The 24,531-nt window shown below is 35.8% G+C and overlaps 2 protein-coding genes across 2 annotated transcripts; both read left to right on the forward strand.

Moving 5' to 3' along the window:
- Nucleotides 1-1,945: 1,945 nt before the first annotated feature.
- Nucleotides 1,946-4,356, forward strand: LOC140015025 (uncharacterized). The gene is made up of 3 exons (XM_072066831.1): nucleotides 1,946-2,509; nucleotides 3,705-3,766; nucleotides 3,960-4,356. Exons 1-3 carry the CDS (start codon nucleotides 2,410-2,412, stop codon nucleotides 4,149-4,151), a joined length of 354 nt encoding a protein of 117 aa, XP_071922932.1. The 5' UTR covers nucleotides 1,946-2,409; the 3' UTR covers nucleotides 4,152-4,356.
- Nucleotides 4,357-13,341: 8,985 nt separating this feature from the next.
- LOC140015314 (QWRF motif-containing protein 2-like) lies at nucleotides 13,342-19,465 on the forward strand. Its single transcript, XM_072067471.1, has 6 exons — nucleotides 13,342-15,336; nucleotides 17,028-17,147; nucleotides 17,712-17,828; nucleotides 17,957-18,046; nucleotides 18,764-18,871; nucleotides 19,043-19,465. The coding sequence occupies exons 1-6, from the start codon at nucleotides 13,846-13,848 to the stop codon at nucleotides 19,115-19,117; spliced, it is 2,001 nt and encodes a 666-aa protein (XP_071923572.1). The 5' UTR covers nucleotides 13,342-13,845; the 3' UTR covers nucleotides 19,118-19,465.
- Nucleotides 19,466-24,531: the final 5,066 nt, after the last annotated feature.

Below are 24,531 nucleotides of genomic sequence, written 5' to 3' on the forward strand. Positions count from 1 at the left end.
TTTCCCAAATTTCCTCTCTAGTTAGTAGTTTCTTCTTTTCCCATCCTTTTGGCTGTATATTTGCTTGAAGAAATTGAAGAGTTCCACCCCAGGAGTTGAAGCAAAAGATGACAGATTTTGGGAATTGATATTCGCAATTCCATCTTAGCCTCTTGCACTTCAATTCACTTACTAAATAGTATTTATACCTTCAAGGGGTGCAAGAGACTAATTTGGAAGTGCAAATATCATTTCCCCAGTTTTTAAATGAAAATTTCACTTTTTGCATTATTTTGTCTTTAAATGAGATTTCTCGTTCTGAGTTTAGAAGATTGCTTCTGTCTGGCCAATTAAATTGAACACGTAGGACGGTAGTGCATCCAAAACCATTGTCCATTTAGCCCCGGATTCCATATAAATAAGTGCCATGCCAAATATAAATAAGTGCCATGCCAACAAAAGGATTTATGCCATGTTTGGCAAATGAGTTTTTTAGATGGTTATCTAAAACTTTACTGTAACTTACTGTAAAAGTTGTAAAAAAAATTTTGAAATGTGTAAATTTTTGAATATTTTGAAAAGTATAGTTAAAAAATTTTGAGAAATTTTTTGAAATTACTGTAGCTAAAGTTGTTAAAAAATTTGTAACAGACAAACTTAGCAAAAAACTTGTTTGCCAAACAAGGCCTTAGTTCCATGTATATTCTTTCTACCTTTTACTAAATTAATTGTTTTAAAAACAATCATTATCGCAACTACGGGTGCAAATGAGTCGAGTCGAGTCGAGTTTTGGCCTAATTGAGCCGAGTCTCCAGTTAATTTTATGAAACTCGAACTCAAACTCGAACTTGACAAGCTCAAGCTTAAAAAATAAAATAATAATAATTATTTTATTTTTAAAATAAATAAAATAATAAAATTTTAACAAATCAAAAATATTAAGAATATATATATAATTTTACTATTAAAATAAAAAATAAAAAAATATATATAATCGAGCTTGCGAGTTCAACGAACTTAATATTTTTGAACTCAAGCTCGACTTGATTAGCTCGAGTTCGAGTCGAGCCGCTCGTGATTGGATCGCGAGCAGTTCGATTCGTGAATAGTCCTAATCTCAACTAACTCATTTATTCATGTGAAAGTTAAAATAGTTGAATGATGGACTTTTTAGTCATTTGACTTGATAAAAAACGTAAAGGTGAATGTATAAAACCAGAAGGGAAGTATATATTTGTCTTGCCGTGGATATTGGGATGATAGCGTATTTACTAACTTGGTCGGTGACACTAATTTTGATGCTGTAAAATGTAAAAGATGAAGCCTAATATTCTTTTCCTTTGGACGTATAAAACTAGATTGTTTTGGCCAAGTAAACAAATTTTGTTTGTTTTTGTTATTTTTTAAAAATTCAGGAAATTGACAAATTTGGAGAGTTTATTCGCACCTCTTTAATGGCACAAAAGTAATCACCGCCAAAATAGTACTCCCTCCCTTTTTTTATAACTGGCGTTTAAGGAATTGCATGTCAATTAAGAAAAGTTTTCATTGCTTAAATCTATACACCACTTTCCTTTTATACCCTCATTAATTATTCCATTCACCCATATTTTCTCTCACTGTATTAAATGATTCAACATACTAGGAGTAAGAAGAACAAAGGGGTTCAACATACGGTGAGAAAAGAAGAAAGAATATGGAAGGGCAGATAGAAGCAATAATTACTAGGAGTAAGAGAGATAAAAGGGTAAAAATGTGAAAAAATAATAAATGCTGCATAGGGATAGTAAAACGACAGATAAAAGTACTTAGGAGCAAATTCCTTAAACGACAGTTATAAAAAAAGGGAGGAGCAGTATTTTTGGATTTGGTTGTCGGGGCCAAAAGGGCAATCTTCAAGACTGCAGGGGCAGCGGGGGCTCAGTTTCCATCGCGCTTTTGCATTCATTTCGTTTCACATCCCACCATCTTCTGCTACACAAAACAAACTACAATAACTCTCCCATTTACTACCGCTCATCCCCCACCACCATTCAACTCTCACACAGCTATGGAAGACAATGAAATCCACATGATTTTCCTGATGACTCACTGCCGAAAATCATTTTTTATACTGCATACAAATTTCCCTTTCTTTAATATGCATGACATACCCCTAGACATGGGCTCATAGCCATTTTTCTTCTTATCTTTGCGGGTATTCTGGACGACTGTGGTTTGTTTCAGTTCCTGGGGTGGTAATTTTCTGAGGAATTTGCCTAATGGGTTGTGTTTATTTAAAGGCCTCGTAGTCAAGAACATACGAGTCATTCCACTTTTTGCATTTTTTACATTGCTTTTGGTTGTGAGAAAAGGTGCAGACCTTTGGGTTTCAAGAGAGCAAGAACACGCTTGTGGTAGTTAATACTTAGATTCCACTTTTTTGGCAGCATGAAAAACTTTGGTTCATGGGTTCTGTTCTTGGTGACTTCGACAGGTTTTTTATGCTTTGCTTTCTCGACTGAGAGCAGCATCACCTCATCAAGTCCCGGTAAATTCTACCATCTTTCTTCTTTTCATGCTTAAATTTGTCTCTCTCTATCTCTGTGCAGGATAAACCAGATAAGGACATCATGCTCGTCTACTTAGAAGTTAAGATTACATGAAAATTTCGAAAATGTATGCTTTTGTTTAGTAGTATGTGAGAAGGGGTTCAATCAATTTACGGTCATTATTCAATTTTAAACTCATAGAACTTTCTCTGAAGAGCTTGCCTATGTTCTCCTTCAGACTACATTTAATTCAACTTTCATAAGTTTCAACTCATTGCCTGGTGTTTTTATCCTAATAGGAATTGGTTTTTTTGGATGATTGTTCATATCGAACTAACCTTGAATGGCCAAAAAAGAGAAACATGTTGAATTGCAGTTAAGTTTCCTGTCAGAAGATGTTTGATAACAGTAATTGAATTGCATAAAAAGAAAAAAAAAAATGCCACCGGAAGCAAAGCAAACACCATGAACAGTTTCCCTTGCTTCTTTTCCTCAAAAGAAAATCAAGAAAAAATAAAACTGAGAAATATCTGAGTGAACTTCAGTGTCCTGTTTTTGAACTTTTGTCTTCTGAAAATATGTTCTTTTTATCTGGTTTCACTTTGGTTTAATTTCCAGATTATTCAAGTTTGTTTAAAGGGCTTAAAAGTTTTGGTTCGTCCTTCTCCATAATTGTCACAAATCTATCGGTACAAAAGGCGAAATTGACAAAAGTCACCCAGCCGCCAGTTTGATTCCTCAAAGGAGCTGCTTGGACCAGGAGTTTACAAGGATTATGAACAACCTTGTGCCTCTATGATAATAAAGATTGGTCCTTAAGAAATAGGCGTAACTGAGATTATCTGTATAATTAACTTTCCAGCCAATTGGACTTTTGGCAAATGGATCAAGTAGGTCATTGACTGCTCGTAGCTAATGCTGTCTCTTGATCCCAGTATTCTTCTGGCATATGCCTGTGGTTACCTTTTCATTGTACACTAGACGATCGCTACTTGAACCGATCCCAATAGTAGAACATAACTGTTAACTGAATAATTGTTGTTTCTTATATAAGCAATGGTATGACAGAAAATAGTTAGAGAAGCAGTGTATCAATAGAATGCTACAAACAATAGTACGAATTTCATCTAGAATAATTTTCTAGTCCAGGTCAGGTGCTGAATGCTGATATATCTACTTGGAAATGAATCTCAGGTTTGGTTCTCGATCAACTTGGGAGTGATATAACAGTGACTATCCAGAGTAGGAAGTTAAAGGTACTTTTAACAATTAAGACAGACTTTCAGGCAAGGAAGTCACTTCTATCTGCATGCATTTCTCATGCAACTATTTGATTGATAAGATACCTGAAAGGCCATTCCAGCTCCAATATTTTGTCCCCCCTTCATCTCAGATTAGTCCTAAGTAGTCACTTGGTTTTATCTGATTCTTTCTTTCTCTGATATGCAGGAGTACACTGCAAGTACTTATAAGGATGAAACAGGCCATGCAGAGCTTGATGATTACCGTCCAATCGATCCAGCTCCTAATTCAAAGGCTTCCATAAGACCTGGGCCTATCCAACATGGTACTCCTCTCATGCCTTACATCCCCAAGCCTTCTCCTCCCCCTGGTCACCAGAAAGAAGGTGGCTTCCCTTAAGACGATTTCCAAGCTCCCTCTTGATGCTCGTGCCTGAAGGGGAAGAACGTAATAATTTTTAGGTGTCGGAGATTATTAGTTTTCTTGTCTATCATGTAATATGTCTACGTTGAATGAAAACTTGCATGAGGCCCCTATAGGCCTTGCCTAAAAGAAAACCATAGTTGATCGATATATTATGATTATAGCTAGTGTTAAATTGTAATCCTTTGATTGTTTAATTAACCTAGGAAATCAGCATAAGCTTTAAGTTGATTCTAGGCAGATAAGCACACAGTAAAACTGCAGAGGCAGCATCAGTTAACAGGCTTATCTGGTGAGTCAATCAAAAATCCTATTCAGAAAATAGATCTTCAACAGATATCCTAATTCCAATAGGTAAAGGCATGTTTTTGTTGAACATCCTTGTCCTTGATACGGGAAATTTTCTACATGATGGCAGCCCCTGCAGTTTTTCTAGCCGTGATTTGCACCGCCAATGTTAATTTTCTGACTTCAAGTATTTAGGCTGCATACTTAGCACCTGTCGTAGCAAAATGGTTTCCGTCAGGCTTCCTTTCAAGAATAGCCAGCTTGACTTTTACCATGAATAACGAACGCAAATTGACCTTAAAAATTTTTAGTTGCATAAAAAAATTGTCAAGTGGAGTACAATGCGAGAAGGAAACCTAGGGATCGAATTTGTAATTTACTCATTCCATGGTCAATTTACTAGTGACTGGAATGAAGGATGTACTAATTTGCTTCAACAATTATATTTTCTGTATTTGGCTCTTTGTATAAAACAGTTCTTAGACAACTAAAATCCCACCTTCCCGGAAAGAAAAAAGGCATCAAGGCAAAAGACATCATGCTCAATTGCATGGATAAAGGAGAGCAAGGAAACTAATGTTTTCTTGTCTAAATATCCTGAAATGGAGTGGGTGAGTCTACTAAAGTGGATGCAATAATAAATTTTACTACTAATAATCAAAGCATTGTGGTTGGGAAAGTTGGGAGGAAGATTCCTTCTTCCTCAAGGGTAAGCCTTTATTATTGAAACTTGGATGGTTGCCCACTCCAAAACCCTCCCCACCACACTCTATAACTTTTCTCCTTCCTTTTTCCAAATGGTTATTAACCTCTATTTTGGATAACCTACTAACTGCATCATTCTGTATAGTCTTTCTCCGTCCAATAAAACAATAACTCTTAGCATGATGATAATGATCGTCAATAGTATGAAACCCTTGTTTTGTGTTAGTCCCCACATTTTCACTCCAAATCAGATCATCAGTGCCACTTAAACAGTAACAACTCAGTATCACTCCTTCATCTGATGGCAAGTGTTCGATTAATTTAAGTTAGAATCAGATATCACGTGATAATTTAAATTAATTGGACACTTGTTATAATTTTAAAAGTGACACTGAATTGTCATTGAGAAAATGACGTTAAAGATCTCAATTGTTTTCACTCCTTTCTTTGGTGGGATGGAAATTAAGTGGATAATAAGATCATGGAGATATGAAAACTACCTCTTATATATATATGTATGTATGTAGTTTTCTCTGTCGTTTCATTTACACTTGAGACTGGATTGGGCCATGGTAATTGAGTTTCTAAGTGAAGTTTCTTAAGTTACTTCAGTATCAGCACCAATAACACTGGGCAATATATATGAAGTGACTCTTAAGGTATGATGCTTTCCATCTCCTAACTGTCATTATTCGCTAATATAATTACTACGTTTTAACTGAAAAAGAAAGGACTATTGACAACTTCACCTACTGATGACTGACTGTTCACAAAACTTTCGAGAATTCAAATCCCCGGTACGTGTATATAAATCCAGCACAAGCAAAGTTCCCAAGACTTCAGCAAAGTTTATTCTTGAAACCAAAATAAAGCAATTTGAAAAAGAAAATTTTTTTTAAAAAAAATGCAACTTTCGTCAAACCTACAAGTTGAGGTCGTCTAAATTGAGGGATTTCATGGTACATGGATTGCTAAGGAGAAGCAACAGTTGATTCTGTTTCAGTCAATCTAAATTTGTGCTTTCATTCGTGCTTTTTCTCATATTGCTTACTAAAGAAACAAAAACCAGATCAAGTATGCATTACAAAGCCAACAATGTGTCTGTTTGTGGCTTGTGTTGGAGAGGGGACGAAGAACTTCTTCTTCTTCTTCTCTTTCCTCTTTTTCTTCCCCTTTTTCTTCCTTATGCTAGTGCTCAAATTTCCCCGTATATTATAGAAAGTTGCACGACAAGAGATACATGAAAGTGTTAATTCCAGTATTGGGTTAATGTATTTCTACAAAAATTAAGGTGGAAAGGTACGTGACTGGTAGTTGCAAGCTTTGTAGGACAAACTGGAGTTGGAGACGAGATGTAGTGAGAGGGAATCAATGTATATGCTCAATCAAACGTTTCCATCGGAAGCAAAAATCATTTATTATGGCTTCAAGTTGCAAATGTAGTGCAAATACACGTACGAGCAGATATGATTGCATGCTCTCTCGAGCCAAATACCGAACAAGCAGAAGCCATATCCTCCAAAGACAAATTTGGTTCGAAATCTGTAAGATTAATTTGTAAAGTATTTGCTCCCCTCATTAATGATTAATTTGTAAGATTTGAAATCTCGTCTTGAAAAAACAAAAGAAAAAAAAAAAGAGAGCAAATTTACGTGGTAATAGAGAAAGTGCCTGCTGGGAGTAGGACCTAAACCGTGTTGACACCATACAGAACACAAGTAAAGGCGCCTAACAAGTAAAGATACTGATTGACAAAGAAAGGCGATTCGGGACCGAACGAGAAGGCCAAAGGGCTAGCATATGATGATAGCTCTGTAGCATCCATAATCCATGCCATCTCTTTTTGCTGTAAAGTGGATGTTAAATTCTCCAATTAATTGATGATACACTGTGGTAGTCCTCCAGTCCTACTACATAATTATTACTTTATTAGCATATGTTCCATAAAATGTGGAAAATTCGGCTTATTTATTAACTCATGATTATTGTTTGGCTACATGGTCATTATTATTTGCATTACAAAATTTCTCTAAAGATGGACGCTTACTCACTATTACATGTTAGTTCACTATTTTCTCATTAACCATCATTAAGGCTCTTTTATCTTTATTTTAACTCGTACTACATGTATAATATATCAATTGTCCTTTCTTTATCCAAAAGAAAACTTTGAGGTGTTAAGCTGGACCATAAAATAAAGAGCAAAAAACCTCAGCGCCCGCCCGTAGACTTTTGACCGTCAAACAATTTTTCATTACAAATTAGCCCCTGAATTAACTAATCAGCACACCTGTGGTCATTTCATCGATTATTGCTCTTAATTTGCAAAATAATTAGAGCACATGTCAAAAAGTAAGGGCATATTTGTCTACCAGAGGTGCTTTATTCTGAATATTTTATAGATAAAGAACAATAATTGATGAAATGGCCATGAGTGTGCTAATTAGTTAATTTAGAGGTTAATTTGTGACGAAAAATTGTTTGATGATCAAAAGTCGATACGGATAATAGTTTAATGACCGCTGAAAATTTTTGTTCTAAAATAAATGTGTTCATGATCCTAATTGGAGTTAAGCGAAAAATGGGTATCTTTTCATTTCTAGAAAACAACCTAGCGGAGTTGTCTGATGATAACTAAAGAAGATAAAGAGAAAAGCATCTCTACTTACGTGCTGGAGAAGGTATGAACTTAAAGAATGACAGAAGGGGAAGCGGTCCTTCTATATGCATGTGTAATGTCTTGGATTTGCGCTTTGATTCGGGCACGTTCGTTATCAAAGTTGCTGTCCCGGCGTTAAGATTCCGGCATTCAGCTTTAGAGATCTTTCTGTTGACCGTTTGTCTGTCTTGTACACCTATTCCGTATCACATTTAACATTTGAATACATGTGTTCTTGCCCTCATTGTATTTAGACAGTGTCCCAATTAATTGCATTTTTCTAAACAACTAACACTTCGAAAGTAATATTAACCCAAAATCAAGAGAGTCGCGATTTGATCTATGATATATATGAAAGCTTAATTTTAAATCCAAATTAATTTTTATGTAAGCGATAATAATGTGTACATCGTCAATATATAATAAAATAAAATGAAAAACTAATTTCTTGGAAGGTTATAGCCTTCAAGTGTCCTTGTATGTCTGAGAGTTGGTCCTCTTCATCTCATTTTATTTGTAACAAACATTTTGATGACTATCCTTGCAGCTGAAGCATAGTGATGCCTATGTAGTAATGCTTTATGTTGATGAGCTCTAAGGATTTTTTTTTTTTTAATATAAGAAAAAGTTTGGGTAAATTCAATTCCAATCATCGTTACGAGTCAATACATGCCCCCTAAAATCGTAGATTGCTTAAAGGGGCTCTTACAGATCATCAGTGACTTATATTATTACAGATCGCTTACCAACACAATTCTCATATTGACAGTAAAATTTGAATACATGATCTTTTACGAGAAAGTGGTCCATCTTTACCAATTAAGCTAACACTTTGGCGAAGGATTGCATCCAATGAATGCTGAAGCAGGGACGATGAAAGACATTAGAATGTGGACGTTGATAGAAGACATTAACAACCTAGTTAGTTTGTTTCAATTGTACTCCTTTTATGTAAGAAATACCGGTAGTATGAATCTATGTAAAAGTATTAGTGAATGTGCGTTAGGCATATTAATAGATAAGGAGAGATTTTTTGTCACTCCTTAGATGTCAGGGTACACTTATGTAAAGTTGATTGAGTCGTTACTCAAATACTGTACAGTTTTGACATATTAATAAAAAACTTCTATCGTTTTCAAAAAAAAAAAAAAAAGAAAGAAAGAATGCCTAAGTGTGTTCATTTACGCTCTCATCAGATGTATCCGCTATTTGCACTGAAAACCAAAAGTTATCCATAAAAAAAAATTCTCTGTTTAAATTAGCACAACTAGTTACTGATTAATCAATTATACGTCTCTTGTGACGTATAAATGTCGCGTGCTTGTTATCTATCGAAATCCTGATTAACTAGTATATGTGATTGATAGAAATACTTTTATACCTGTACACTTGATGGAAATGCCTAATACGTGGGATTATCATAAAGAAAGGATCGGGTTAGCGTTTCACGAACTCAAACGGGCCGGCCGACATTCTTTATCACTTTCAATTTCCGATGATTGAAGAAACCTTAATACTCAATTAGTAGTCAGATGAATTGTCCTTAACTAATCTTGACGTTAACGTCTGGTCAATATGTAGATGTTCGCAGTTGATCACTTAATTGTCCGTTGGTTCACCAAGAATTAATCATCATCCATTCTTGCACTTTCAGTTTTGTTTGAACTAATATGTCCAATGGTGAGTGTATTAATTAAAGTGTCTTCCTTCAAAATTTGACTTTCTCATAGGTTGCTCGATATTCATAAATTTCATAATTTAAAGGTGGAACTTGGTAGGATTTGTCATCTTATCAGTCAAGCACTCATGGTATAAGTTTTGGCCAAATATATTTAATTAATTTCTTCTCTCCACTTCTCCTCTTCTCTAATTTCTCTCTACTTTTTTTTTTCTCTTTTCAAAAGTTTTCTCTTAGAGAGGGAGACCGCACATTACTTTAGTTTTTTTTTAAATAAAGTCTCGCATAAGTTTTCTTAGTGAGAGGCTTCTGTTTCTCCTAAGGTTTTCTAGTGAAAATTTTTTGTTTTCCTAAGGATTCCTATAGAATTTTTTGTGTTTTTTCTTCTTTTTTTTTTCAGATTTGACTTTTTTTTTTTTTGAATCTTGAATTTATTTTGATAAATTTCATCATCATTATTGGAGTTTAAAACCGTTGATTGGTAGATCTGACGATTACAACGTGCTAGAAGGGAGTTGCAGCAATTCATCTGTTAGAAGACAACTTTAAAATTTCATGTATTTTTCAGATCTGTTCATAATTTTTTTTGGATCTATTCCATCTGTTAAATTACAATTTTGTAATTTCTAATGCATGTTTAACTTATCATTAGGGTAACAATATAGATCAAATCATGCTAGACGATTTCCAGTAATTTGCTAATAAAATTTACTATTTGTCCAAAAAAAAAAAATCAAACAAGCACTCAGGATAACATTTAAACTATTTAAAGTTTCCTCTTAAAACGGAAAATAGTTTGCAGAACAAGTTATTCATAAAGCGTTGGTTGGAAGAATAGTCACAAAGAGATAGATCATTGCAGCAAAAATTGTAAAAAGAAAAGTGCTCCCACATCATACGTTATGCGGATAATTATAATTTGGAAAGAATTATTGGACTTATAATTTTCTTTCTTGTCAAATTATTATGACAAGAACAATGGCGTAAACTCCAAACTCCCACACGGCGCCTTATGCGTTAGTTGGGGTTGGATAGCCTATTCATGATGTCACCGCTAGTAAGTAAACTTAATTGTAAGCTGCTACAGTTGCAAAACTTTAATTAAAGACATCTCATAAACAATTGTGCATGGCGAATTGAGTTGAAATAAAGTAGATGGATCTAAACTATCAGAAAAGTTGTGATGTTATGACAGACAAAATCGAAATCATGATTATTGATTGTCTCAAACAATTAGAAATGACAATTACATTGGTTCAAGTTCCAATCCCCAAGCACTTGGTTATACCATACAAATTGATAGATGGAATCATAAAAATTTACCTTGGCAAGTTGAATCTTGATATATTTATCTTTAAGCTCATAATATAAGATATTTTCAAGTTTTCTGAGAGCTATCTCTTAATTCAAGTCCATTCGGTGATATGTTTTTTAGATGTTTGCATAATACTATAATTTAGTGTAAAATTTATAAGAAGAAGTTTTTGTGGAGAAATTGAAGAACTTTTTTTTTAATTATTCTTTTCCCTTTCTTTCACCTCTTCTTCTTCCTTCCTGTCACCACCAATGCTTATATCACTGTTGGCCATCACTGCCAGTTGGCACCCCTATTGGTGCTAGCGGCGCGCCGCCTCCTCCCCTTTTTTCTCTCTCTCCCACTCCTTCCTTTTCCTCCTCCATTCTCTCTCCTTCCCTTGCTACGCCCTCTCTCATCTCTCCCTCACCTCACTCCCTCCACTTCCCTCTTCTCGGCGTGATCATAGACTGGTGCACGACTAGATTTGGTCACGCGACAAGGTCACAAGGGAGAGGGAAAGAGGGCCAGGAGAGGGAAGGGGACAGAGGGAATGACAGGGAAAGGAGGAGGAGAGAGAGACAAGAGAAGAGAGGAGGAGGGAGAGAGAGGAGATGAAGAGGAGGAGAGAGCAAAAAAGTAGGAGGCTGTAGTGACAGTGCTTGTAGGTTTGATAGTAGAAGAGAGGAATGAGCATGTGTTTTTTTATTGTTTTATGATGCATATGTTAAAAATTTTGTGGTGTTTTTAGTTGTTGTTACTGTAGATAAAATTAAAGAAAAACTTTGAGTGTGTTTGAATAGAGTATTATTTAAAATATTATTTTGAATAAATATTGTAACACTTTTTATGATATAATGTATGTAAAATAAAAAATATGTTCAAAAATATATTTATGTTGTAAGTAAAATATTATGTGGGGAAGTTAACTATCCAAATTTGTCTATTAAAAATAGGCAAAAAAAAACTGGACATCCAAACGGACCCGAGTAAGCATAGCGCAGATGTTGTCTAGTTCCTTCCATGCTATAACCCGTATTATGAGAAGGATTTGTGTACCTCAAGGAAAAAAACAGGGCCTTGTTGAGTAATTCTCTTACAATGAAAAATGGTCGCCAAAACATCATTTCCTCATCAGAAACCCATCAAACAGCGTACAAACAATCATTATTATCGTCTAATCTACAAGAAGTAAAAGAAAAGTATAACCATTAGATAGCTCTAATACCTTAATTGGAAGAGTAATGATGTTGATTCTTACTTGAATTAGTAAATAATTTTCGCCTGCCCTTGTGAGCAAAGAAAAGGTTGCCCTCTCAGAAGTACCCTTTTAACCCATTTTTGCCTGTAACCTCTTAATTAATCCTCATTTTGCACTCATGTCATTCTCTAATCTCTGTCAACAATCACGTCACGTACAGCTCCAAACAGTAGTATCTAGTACAGCTCCAACTAAACTCCACCAATATTTATTTTCATCTAAACCCACACTAAAGAATATCCTTAATCAACTGTCATCATCGTAACGTCTCTCCCAAGATTCACCAAAAAAACCTTCATCAGTGCTCCCCACTCTCGCTCAACTTTCCTTAGCAGCCAAAGTGACTTGCGCCTTACCCCAGCTTTCTTCCTCCACGTGTCCGTCCATGTAAGAATCAAATTAAATTCTTGGTCTGTTTGGATTGTGAATTATTAGAGATATTTTTACTGTAACACTTTTTGTGATGTGATGTATGTGAGATAAAAAGGTAATTGAGAAGGTAAAAAGGTGTATTGGAAATTGTAATGATGATGTAAGCAAATAAATTTTGAGAAATAAAGTCCAATCCAAACAAAGCATCTCTTTCTTGAAAAAGTTTTGGATTTGAATATATTAATTTATTTAATTGCTCTCTGGGATTGGCTTGAATGGTTTTGGAGTAGCTCAGTTGAGTCACGAGACCGCATGTTCGAACCACCTCTTTTACCGTTTATGTATTCTTGGGAGGCAGGGAGATTAATTTGATAAAAAAAAATTAAAATACTTCCTGTGTTGATAAAAAAAAAAAAGAAATTTTGACTTTTTCTTACAAGACCACACAATTAACTCACAACAGAATATTAACTTACAACCGCCCAATGAACAATCAGATAGACATTAATTTATTCGTGTAAAAAAATTTTTGTATACTAACAGATTTGGATGGACGACGGCACAGAATTTCAATTCAAGAATTACCCCTTTTCTTTTCTCAGATCTAGATGGATGGATGGCACAGAATTTTAGTTCAAGAATTACGGCTCTTTCTTCTTCCGGACGCGATGACATGAATTTAGGATGCTCGGGTTATGAGGAGGATCAAATCGTTCCGAATAATCAAGTTTGATGGAGTTATGAAAACTTGTTTTGCAACCCATTTCTAATATTCATTTTCAACCCAAGCATGAATATATGTTAGTAGTTGAAAGTAGACGTCATTTTATTTTAATACGAAGAATTCGTCGGCTTGATTTGGCTAGCTACCAAAAATATATATATGTCACCGATTAAAACTTTCGCTCTCTTAAATTAAGCTACCCTTGTGAGTTGTGACACCTCACTCCGTTAAACCCAGCAAATACTCCCTAAATCCTACTCTACCGCCTGTGAAGGAGGAGTCTGATCTGAGTACGACTTCGCTCATGCGGTCCGTGCCATATCTATGTACAACTTTTAATACAATAGGCCTAGCCCCGGAAGCACACCAATTTTTCTCTCTCACACAGTCACACATTGGAACGACAGTTATGCTTCCCAAAATCTCGTCCTTAACAGGCCCGCACTTTCTCTCCCTTACTTCCGCGTGCAGTGTCGCCGGATTCGGTAACGGTCATTTTTCCCGATCCATCACTCTGTCCTCTCTCTCTCTAAAACTATGCATAAACCCCACTCTCCACTCTCTCTCAGGCGCTAGCTAGATACACGTACACAGTTAACATCATTGCTCGGTCGTAATTTTCACTTTCTCTGATTAAATTGAGTGCTTTTTTCGGAGGATTAGGGTTCTTAAGAAATGTGAAGTTAGCAATGGTGGCTACTGTTTCTGCTAAAACACCGAACCCTAAGCTCTCATCAGAATTCTCGTATAAGAATAGTACTAGTAGAATTGATAGTAGTAATGTCCGGCTAAATCCAAAGAGACCTCCATTGCTACCTTCGGAAGCTGAAAATGGACCTGCTGGCCAGCTACGGCGGCCGAAATCCAGAGAGGTTACGTCACGGTACTTATCGTCTTCGTCCACGTCATCATCTTCTTCAATTTCGACGTCGTCGTCTTCGAACTCAGGAAATTCCATTTCCTCGCGCCGGTCGGCTTCGCCGATGTTGTCAAGGACTACGACAACGACGGCGATGACTCCAACGCCGCAGACTTACCTGCGTCGGGCGCAGTCTGCGGAGCGTCGGAGGCCGGTCACTCCAAAGCCTTCGTCGGTGGAGATGTCCAGTGCTGCGAAGCTACTTCTGACGTCGAAGAGGAGTTTGTCTGTGTCGTTTCAAGGTGAATCGTTTTCGATGTCGGCAAGTAAGGCGAAGCAGGCTCCCGCTCCGGCATCGGCTTCTGCTCAGGCGGTTATTGGTGCGGGTAGCGCGAGGAGAGGTACACCGGAGAGGAGGAAACCGACGCCAGTGAAGGATCGGATGGAAAATTCAAGTTTTAAACCTAATGATCAGCAGCGATGGCCTGGGAGATTGAAGCCTGGGAATTCGAGTTTTTTGACTCGGAGCTTGGATTTTGGCGCTGCTGCTGATAAATCCAGATTCAATGGATCTTCGAATGATGTTAAATCAATGCAAAAATCTTCAATCGATGCTAACAATAGACTTAAAGCTGAAAAAAGATTGGAGCCAGCTACGAAAGATGTTGAGCTGGAGAAGAAAGCTGAGGTTGTTGCTAACGGGACTTCAGCTTTATCAAATGCTGCTACAGATGCGGCGCCTTCAGATAGTGAGAGTGTTTCTTCAGGGAGTACTACAGGTTTACAGGAGTGTGGGAATTTGGCTCAATCACGAGGAGGCCCACGTGGCATTATCGTGCCTGCGAGATTTTGGCAAGAGACAAACAATAGGCTCCGAAGAGTGCCGGAGCCTGGTTCGCCACTGTCAAAACATAATGGATCAAAAATTAAAAATGTTTCAAAGTTAATTGGTGCAAAAAAATCTTTTAACGATACCCCTGTATCATCTCCTCGAGTAATTTCGGGGTATGTATCTCCTCTTCGAGCTGGCCCAAGGCCATCATCACCAAATAGGAGTTTGAATTCATCTATCAATTCTGCATTTAGAGGGATGCCCAGTCCAATGAGGATGAGAAATGGTGTTGCAAGTATGTTGAGTAATGATGTATGTAGCACGCCGTCTATTTTGAGTTTTGCTGCTGATATTAGAAGAGGGAAGGTGGGGGAGAACAGAATCGAAGATGCACACGAATTGAGGTTATTGTATAATAGGCAGTTGCAGTGGCGATTTGCAAATGCTAGAGCAGAGGCTGCTCAATTGGTTCGGACTGAGACAGCAGAGGTAGTGCTAATGTTTGTCCCTTCTTTAATTCGAAAGACCAGATTGCACCTTCATGCACATTTTGCTTTGTCTCTTTTTGGATATAGCTTTGCTTGGAGTTCGTTCCTCACTTAATTGCTGGTCTTATTGTGGTATTCTGTTGCATTCCTTTGGGCTCCTCTGTGGAGGCTTTCAACTGCAATAAGCGGTTGGAATTATCAAATTTCAATGCAGATAACTATGACTAACGTAGACCAGTTTATTACCAGTGCCGTATGAGTCTCTGGGAAATGAACCATTGTGCATACTTTTTGCTACCTTCATTAGTAGAAACAACACTACTTGGTTTCGAATTTGAAAGTCAGGTGTAGGTGGATGCCTTGTTGCTAACATTTATGAAGCCATTAAAAACTAGGATAGAGTCTGAGGATGGCTAGTTCTGAGGGAATTTTCTGGGGATGAGGAGCTTAAATGCTAAAGAGACATGACAGAAAAGGGAGGCTATTTACTTCCCTCTCTGATAATAACTCAAATTGGAAAGATTGCTTTCATGCACGTTAGACAATGACACGGTAAGCGAAAAAATAATTTGGCACTTACTTCTGCTGCCAATCTTGAGAGAAGAAGTATACTAGTATACAAATGGTAGGCGGAGAAATGATTATTGAGAAATGCTAGGAATTTCTTTTTTAAATAAATAGCTAGATGCAGCCCATTCAAATTTGAAACCTATTTGTAGGCACTGAGATAGTAAGACCCTGGTTAATAGGTTCAGGAAGAGAAACCCAAGGTGAGTTGGTTTTGCAATTTCAAGTTACTGGAGCTGGAGAAGAAGAGCTCCAGTAATAGGAATAGTACGGGTGAGCTTGATTACTTGGCTTTGTTTATAAAGTTTTTGATAGTATAGCTATTTTCTAGAATCATTCTATGGGTTTTGTTTTTCCTAGCTGTGCAAATCAATGACGTGGTAGATTTAGTGGTTAGATTTATCTGTATTCAGGTGATTTCGGCCTCATTTGAGACATAGCGTCACTTCTGTACCAATAATTGACCTACTTGTGACTGTTTAACATCCTTCTATGCATTTCCTTTAACAAATCCACTACTTGTAAGTATAGAAAAAACATAAAATTCACGAATAATGTGTTACAATTAGTTGAAATCAGTAGATAACATCGTGGACAAGGACTTTGGATTGACATGATTAAAAATTACCCACCAATAATGTTTAGGATCCTTTTTATAGATTTTTTTTTTCATGAATCCCCTGTAATCTAGTTTATAAATGAAAGAAAGTAATTTAAGTAAACAAATGAAACAATCTATGTTGATTACTGAAATCCAGTTTATGAATCAAAGTAACCAAATGCATTTTTTCATGCTGCTAAACATCTTTATTGACATCATCAAGTTTCTAACATTTGCTTCAGCTATGGGTTGAGTCATCTATTGGGTCTGATATTCTCTATAATGAGAACCTAGCAGCCTTGGTACATTCTTTCCTCGCACATGAAATCTTGGGTTATTATGACATTAACACTAAAACCATTGTTGCCCCATAATTATCATATTCTGTAGGGCATAGATTGAAAAAATCCTAGGCCAAATTTTTATTTTGTCGACAATCATAATATGGGCTCCTTGCAACAATTTAATTACTTAAGGCTACAATTCTGTTGGCTGATATTTCCTTTGATTTACTTATCCACCAGAGAAGTCTGTATAATGCCTGGGTGACTGTCTCAAAATTGCGGTATTCTGTCAAATCAAAAAGAATGGAGCTGCAACTACTGAGTCAGAATCTGAGGCTATTCACCATCCTTAATGATCAAGTAAGACTCATTTGTTGTTGTTATAATGCTGTATATGAATTACTAGTTAGTTGTTGAAGACTTATTTCATGCTTTTAGCACCATAATCTGGAAAGCTCTAACCCTTTCTTCCTTAGCTCATGATTTATCTATTGGTTCTTTCTTGAATGTGCATCAGATGATTTAATCTCTCTCTCTCTCTCTCTCTCTCTCTATATATATATATATATATATATATATATCTCTGTCTCTGTGCATCTGTGCATGCTCATGTGCTTGTCCAGCTTAACCTGGAAATGCAGATGTGCTGCGGTAGTTGCAACTTTTTAACAGGTTACTTTCATGATAACAAAGAAAATTTCTTTGCTTCTTGATCTTAGCCATGTTGAAAGTGATAATTCTTCTGCCCCATATACCTTTTGACTTTGAGGCCAGTTCCAGCTATATGTATCTTTAGTGGATGCCACTGAATTAAATACGTTTGGCATATCTTTCATGCTTTAGTTAACATGATAAGAACTGTTTCCATCTACTAGCAATGGTCTGGATCTGTACTAAGTTTCAATTTGTGTCTATTTATTTCAGGTTCCATATCTGGACAACTGGGATATGATTGAGAGAGATCATTGCTCTGCTTTGTCAGGGGCTATAGAAGCTTTGGAATCTAGCACTGTGCGTCTTCCAGTTGGTGGTGGTGCCAGGGTATTTGTTCTTTTCTTCTTTTATTTTTATTTTTTAAAAATTTGTGTTATGTGTGACAGCCCATCATTTTTTAAGTTTGGCATGTGATGGCCTAATATTTTCCCTTCTCCAATTGTCTTTTTTTGCAGGCAGACATTCAGGATGTTAAAAATGCTGTTTATTCAGCTATTGATGTGATGCAAGGAATGGCATCCTCCATATGCTCTTTGCTCCCAAAGGTGATTTCCGTTTTTAATAAATACAAGGAGCTACTGTTTATTATCAAATATATGTAGCAAACTTTGTTAACTGTTATTTGTTTGGTCTTCATTTTAACCTTATTGCTTCTACGCTTTTTCTTTTGCAACTGAAGAGCATCGTTTTAGTAGCTTGTCACCTTTCCATCAAACTATCAGCAAGGGAAAATAATTGAAGGGTAAATAGATGGACACTATTCCACCGCAAGCTCAACTTATATGATAGGCTAGGTTTTTGCATATGCGACGAGTGGCAAGTTCAAGGTGTTTTTCTTTATGTTGAAACAAAAAGCGCTAAACTGAAAAGGAATTGTAGAGACGCCTATTTCCTGTCAGAATGTGGAAACATTAAGTCTACAAGAAAGAAAAGAAAAGAAATGTATATTGGTTACTACGTATAGAATGAGCATGTTTTGTCTACTTGTAAATCATTTATTTTCTCTGTGTTTTTCCTTTCCCCAAAAAAAAAAAAAAATTCCTACTGCATAGCGGGAAGTTTTAAGCAGCCAGTGGACAAGACCTCGTAGGCAGATGTACCACTGTTTAATTAGTCTAATGCTTTGGGTAGGCTCTGAACATTCAGCTCAAGTTATACCTGCAAAGTAACATCACAGACACATGCTTCCATTATCATACTTGTGGTTCTCCATAAACATGGAATATACTTCTCTACTATGTTCTGAACAATTTGGTCAACAGGTTGAGCAAGTCAACAAATGGATCTGCGAACTTGCAAGATTGGTAGCAAATGAGCGCAATCTGATTGACCAATCCAGAGATCTTTTGTCAAAGTTAACAGAGATGGAGGTAACAGTAAGATTTAGTTTTGTGTTCTGTGGAAATTTTTGATACTTATACAATTAATATCAAATTTGGTTGGTAATGGTATCTATCTCTTCTATCATTGTGCTTGATCCCCCACTGTCTAACAATTGAATTGCTGAAGGACTCTCCTGATAAAGGTTTTATGTTTTCCAGGTGAAGGACTGTAGCCTCAGAGCACACATTCTGCAATTAAGACGTTTGCATCCTGTCTTAACAACCAAAGACTAAAGCTGATCAAACTTGACTGACGTGAAATCCTAAAACTTCCCCAAAAGGCCAATTTTTGCCTTGGATAACACGAGAGGTGGTGATTGACAGACAGTGAAACAGTTAACTTTTGGGTTGAAGAACTGAAGAATGGGCATTTTCTTCAATCTTTGGAAAGTAGTAAAAAAAGAAAAAAAAATTTTTGGCATGCACAGTTGGTAGGAAATCATCGAAGTACGACCTAGATTTGTATACTGCTCATGTTCAGTAGCTTAGTGATATATATATATGTAAATATTTCTAATGATGATTCTGATAATCAAAGGCTTTCTCACTCAAGTTTGTATGGAAATGCACGTATTCGTATCATTCTGTGTATTCTTGTCTCTTTTTTTGTTTGCTTGGTTATTTTGGCTGCTTTAGTTAACACATATGGACTAAGTAGCTAACTTTGCTACACTACCACGGTCGTCCCATGTGAGTAGCACTTAACAGAGGTTTTTTTTCAAAAAAAATTTTTTTTAACCCACACCATCAGTTGCCTTCTATTTTTCATTTTCTTTTCCGCCATAAATCTTAACCAAACATGTGCTTGAGATGTGAGGGGTTGGTTGCTTTTTGTTGTCTTTCTGCGAGAGCAGGATAGCAATGCGGGCAAGACTTTTTCTGCCTGTGACATCATTCCCACTCCCTTCCTTCTCTACCTTGGTAATCTTCTCATTCTGTTCCATCTCTGGTCTGTTTTGTTCTTCTGGGTGATCCACTATTACAGGAGAGAAATGCTGAGATTCTTCTTCTCGGTAAGTGCATTTTTTAACACCCCCCCACCCCTATTTTTGGTATCTGAGTTCAATTGTTAAAATGATGCAGGTTGAAATGCGTCTTTAATCTTTATATGTACTGCTCCAGATTAGTGTTGCATGTTTCATAATTTTTTCTGATTTCCAGTGATATGCTTTGATTCTGCCCTAATGCCCTCTCTTGTGTTCTTGATTTTGCTGTATCATCATATGCTTTTTGCCTTGATCAACTACTTTGGCTTTTTTACTTTTTGATTGTTTACTTCATGGGGTGATCCTTAGGAGTACTAATGATTTTCGGGGAATTATTGCAGGGACAGAATATTATTTGGAGTGTATATATGAACAGCTAATGGTTGGAGCACTATTGTCAGGTTATATATTTGTTTGATAACTTTTTTGGGTTTGAGTTTCACTTTTTTTAATGCAATTGGTTCTTCATATTCAGCATGCTATGCCTTAGTTTACTAGGATTCTGATGATACCTTCTTCTCTTTTCTTATTTCTTGATTTTCTTTCTTATGAGTGGATTTAAGATTTTATTGGTTTGATTATCTGAAAACTTCAAGACAATGGACCATACAAACCAATACAATGTGAATGTCAAGTGCTTAAAGGAAAATGAAAATTTTAAACACCATCTTATATTTTCCCCCTTTACCGTGCTATGGGGAACAAGAAGCGAACCAAATAACTAAGTAGAGGTTCCTTCTTGTGATGAAATGGTCAGGATATGATGTTTTCCAATGTAATAACTAGCAAATGTAAGTTGTTTATTTCATTACCTTGAGGTTCATTCAGAACATTTGGAATAATCATAAACTATTTGCGATGATTGCTCTTGAAATGATTAACAACCTATATGTCTTCGTTGTGAAAAACCTTGAATCTCCTAAGCTGCCATTCGTAAGTAACTTGTAGAAGTTGCTGTTCTTGGCAGTGTCGAGATTAAGTGAACTTTTATTACTAATGTTTGATTTCATTAGCACTTTGACTTGGTCTTATTCTTCAGTTTTCTTATGAAAAAGAAGAAAAGGTAATTGTGACTGGATTTCATGAATATGTTTGGATTGGATAATGCTTCGTGGGATGGTGTGTTATATGGCAGGATGAATTAGGTAAATGAAGATCCAATAGCAAAAGCCATAAAATCTGCGATGAAGGTTGCATGTTTCCCTTGTTTGGACTGGATAATGATTCATGGTATGCTGTATATATTGACCACAAATATTGGACATCTGTATCAGTTATTTATCAATGAAAATTTGAAAAGTTATGCTAAAAAACTTCTCTCCTATTTGCCTTTCCTATACGTACAGCTTGTTGTTCCCCTTTTGGATCACTCATAGTAACATACAAGCGTCATTAATTTTCAGTAGGAGCAGGGTTGATAATTTTGACAATACGGGAACTATTGTCATATGTTGGTTCAAAGTGTTGATTTTTTTCTTTTGTTAGATTTTTAGTTTTGCTATGATCGTACAAAGAATGCTTGAAAATCTGTAATTCATGATAAATGATGTGGATACTGATCTCCAAAAGAAACATATATACTACTTGTAGATTTCTCCTTTTCATGCATGATAAGGGGGGAAAATATCTAAAACTTAGTCACTGTTATTGTTGTTTAAGCAAATATGATTCAGCATCTTCCAGCAGATGAAAGATTTTCAATTAAGCTTGATTATATTCGTTTATGCTTTTGCAGTTCGGAAGGTAAGGCTTAAGCTACTGCAAATTATAGTATCTAATGTTTTATTTGTTCTTCTCTTGGACATGGTACTTTTACTTGACAATTTTATTTATTCCAATTTATGGACTTTTGAGAACTTGTTCATATTGTGCCTATCTGTGGAGTTTTTGGTCCTCTCCTTTGAATTTCTGGTTTCAAGGATTGTTTGGTTTACATATTCTAGGAACATCTCAGGTAATTTTGATAAAACCTGAACATGTTTGAAAGATAAGTGTCGAAGATTTCCTTCTTTTGGCTGATGAAGTGTCCACACCGGTCAACTGGAAAATTCACATTATAAGGCTTTTCTTTCCCATATCTCATAAACTGACGATCTTCTTGAGAAATATTAGGTTGGTTACAGGCAAACATCAATATTACAAGAAGAGGTTGATTAACCAGGAAATTAGATTTGGTTTAAAAATTTGATGAATGGGAACAAATTCATGCAAGCTTTTAGGATTCTCCTCTCTTTCTAACTGATAAGGCTTATTTTAGCTCTTAATTTTGTTTTTGATGTTGTTTTTCAAAATTTCAATCGACAATTCTGGTATCCTTGTGATTTTTTAACCTATAGCCGAGGAAAATTCCTTGCTCCTGGATGGTGGTTGTTTCGAGATTTTATCGAGAGACAAACTCTGTGATGTTTGACTTGATTCTGAATATTGCCTGCTATTGCTTTAAGTCTTTCAGTCTAACCGAGTTTTTTTCGTTGAAAAATAAATGATAAAAGTAAAATTTGTACAGTTACCAAATGTTTTTTTTTTTTTTTTTTATCAATTATTATTAACAAGCATCGTGTTTTTCTTAAATTTATTCTTCAATCAAACGAAAACGTCGTCAGAATCCTGTTTCGCTAATATGCTTTTTGCTTTCTACGCGAGTGCCACTGTGAGTAATAAATTCATAAAGTCTCATTAAATTTGATTACGTCCCTTGCAATCTTTTAGGATTGGGTGGAAGATTATTACTGTAGTTGCTCACTGCAAAGCATAGATATACAAACCTTTCTGTAAGACTACATGTTACTAGATTTTTCCTCCAGTATTTACCGTTACCCTGTCAATGTAGATGATAAATGAAACGCTCCATGTAGTCTTTCTAAAGTGCGTGTGTATTCAACGTGCATCTTGTTTACTCACAGAACCAGATCGTCGAATGGAAGAAATCTTGAAGACAACGGCCACAGAAAGAGACAGGAAGCACCATGATTATGCCTTTTGATCCGGATTATCATTCAGGTACGGGTACTCCATGAACTCTTCATGTAAAAATGTAACGTCTTTATTGCTTCAATGCTAATATCTTCTTATTTGTCTGTAGGCGAGATGAGGAAAATACAGATGAAAAGTTAGTTCTTCAACAAAGAATATTAGATGTTTGAGATCAAGGTGTATGTCTAAGGTGAAGAGCAAGTTAAACTTACTGTTACGTTTACTTAAATCTACAATATTTCGGTTAAACTACTCATGAACACACTCTGGGAATTCCCTACTGAAATTCAAATGATAATTACGCATGTTTCCCATCTTTTGCAATTTTTCAATTTCCTTCCATGCATTGGTTCATTGGTTGTTGGTTTATCGTGTATTTTTCTTCTTAATATAATGATGCAAATTTATTTATGCTCTATTGATTAGAAAAATGAGGAAGGAAACGAATTGAGCTTGTGTTCGTGGGTCACGTAGCTGGTTTTCTATCAATCAGAACCCTACAATAACGCATCAAGATATTTATGTGTATGGTGGAATTAAACGATTTTGAGTTAACCATCAAGGGGTTAAAAACGGAACGTTAGTCTATTTGGATTGTAAATTTTTTCTGAGAAAATTTTTGGGTCAATTACCTTTCTCTACTTCTAATTGCCTCGTAAAAAATTAATTTTTCATAATGTATATATACTGACGGATCTAAATGTATGTTATATTAAATGAGTTTAAATTTATAACTTTACGTATGTTACGTAAACATAGACCCGCTAATGTATGTATAAGAGATTGGATTAATCTTTTCTACACTATTATTTTTGTATAAATAAATGATAATGATATAAAATTTAAATTTTCATGCATGTATCATAAATTTAACAATGATACAGTGTATACATTTTTAATGTATATAAAATTCAAATTACCTTTGAAAGGTTTATCCAACAAAATGTGGAAGTAGACTAGAAGTAGAAGTTAGAGGCTGCAACGGGAGTAGGAGTAGGACCCTCATATGGGGAAGCGGCGCGACGCAACCATTATCGAATCGTTTGCCATTCATGATTTTAACTCCCTTGCCTTTTTGTTGCGGTCCAATGACTCCAATTGTCCGGGCTCTTTTCCAAACAAAATCTTTTATTGGAGGGGAGTACATTAAAAGATGAAAAGAAAAAGGGATGACGTGGATCCCACTGCTGATGGAGGAGAACACCAGGGACCTTGCTGACGCGTACCGCATGTTTTCCGTTCCCTACTGGACTGGATGATATGATATGATATGCTATGAATTGACCTCCTTCTCCTTTTTGTTAATCTCGCAAGGCCTATTAAATGATTAATCACATACTAAACAATGCAGAGGAAAGACTGGAGCATCTTTTTTGAATATGAATTATTCTTAAAGGTTAATAAATAGATTCATACTACGCATTTCATGTTCTCAGAGTTGTATAATATAATGGTCAATATTTCCAATGGTTCTCTACTATAACAAGGGTTGATTTTACTTCATATGTGTTTTTTTTAGTATTGGTAGAAACAATTCAATTGAGAACGTGACGGTATATACCTCAAGTGTGTCCATAACTATCAGCATTGTCTTAGATTATACATGTTTTTGTTGTTGAGCTTTCATTAAAGTATTTATTTAGGAACCTTCAAAGAAATTATGCATCAATAAAGAGATGATGGATAATG

The sequence above is a fragment of the Coffea arabica genome, chromosome 10e, assembly GCF_036785885.1.
Source record: "Coffea arabica cultivar ET-39 chromosome 10e, Coffea Arabica ET-39 HiFi, whole genome shotgun sequence".
Taxonomy (NCBI): domain Eukaryota; kingdom Viridiplantae; phylum Streptophyta; class Magnoliopsida; order Gentianales; family Rubiaceae; genus Coffea; species Coffea arabica.

Excerpts from the sequence above, each read along its gene's own strand:
- LOC140015025 (XM_072066831.1), top strand. The coding sequence starts at position 2,410 with ATGAAAAACTTTGGTTCATGGGTTCTGTTCTTGGTGACTTCGACAGGT. Across the intron at positions 2,510-3,704 it reads CATCACCTCATCAAGTCCCG|GTTTGGTTCTCGATCAACTT; the intron begins GTAAATTCTACC and ends AATGAATCTCAG. Across the intron at positions 3,767-3,959 it reads TCCAGAGTAGGAAGTTAAAG|GAGTACACTGCAAGTACTTA; the intron begins GTACTTTTAACA and ends TCTGATATGCAG.
- LOC140015314 (XM_072067471.1), top strand. The coding sequence starts at position 13,846 with ATGGTGGCTACTGTTTCTGCTAAAACACCGAACCCTAAGCTCTCATCA. Across the intron at positions 17,829-17,956 it reads CAGTTGGTGGTGGTGCCAGG|GCAGACATTCAGGATGTTAA; the intron begins GTATTTGTTCTT and ends CTTTTTTTGCAG. Across the intron at positions 18,872-19,042 it reads CAAAGTTAACAGAGATGGAG|GTGAAGGACTGTAGCCTCAG; the intron begins GTAACAGTAAGA and ends TATGTTTTCCAG.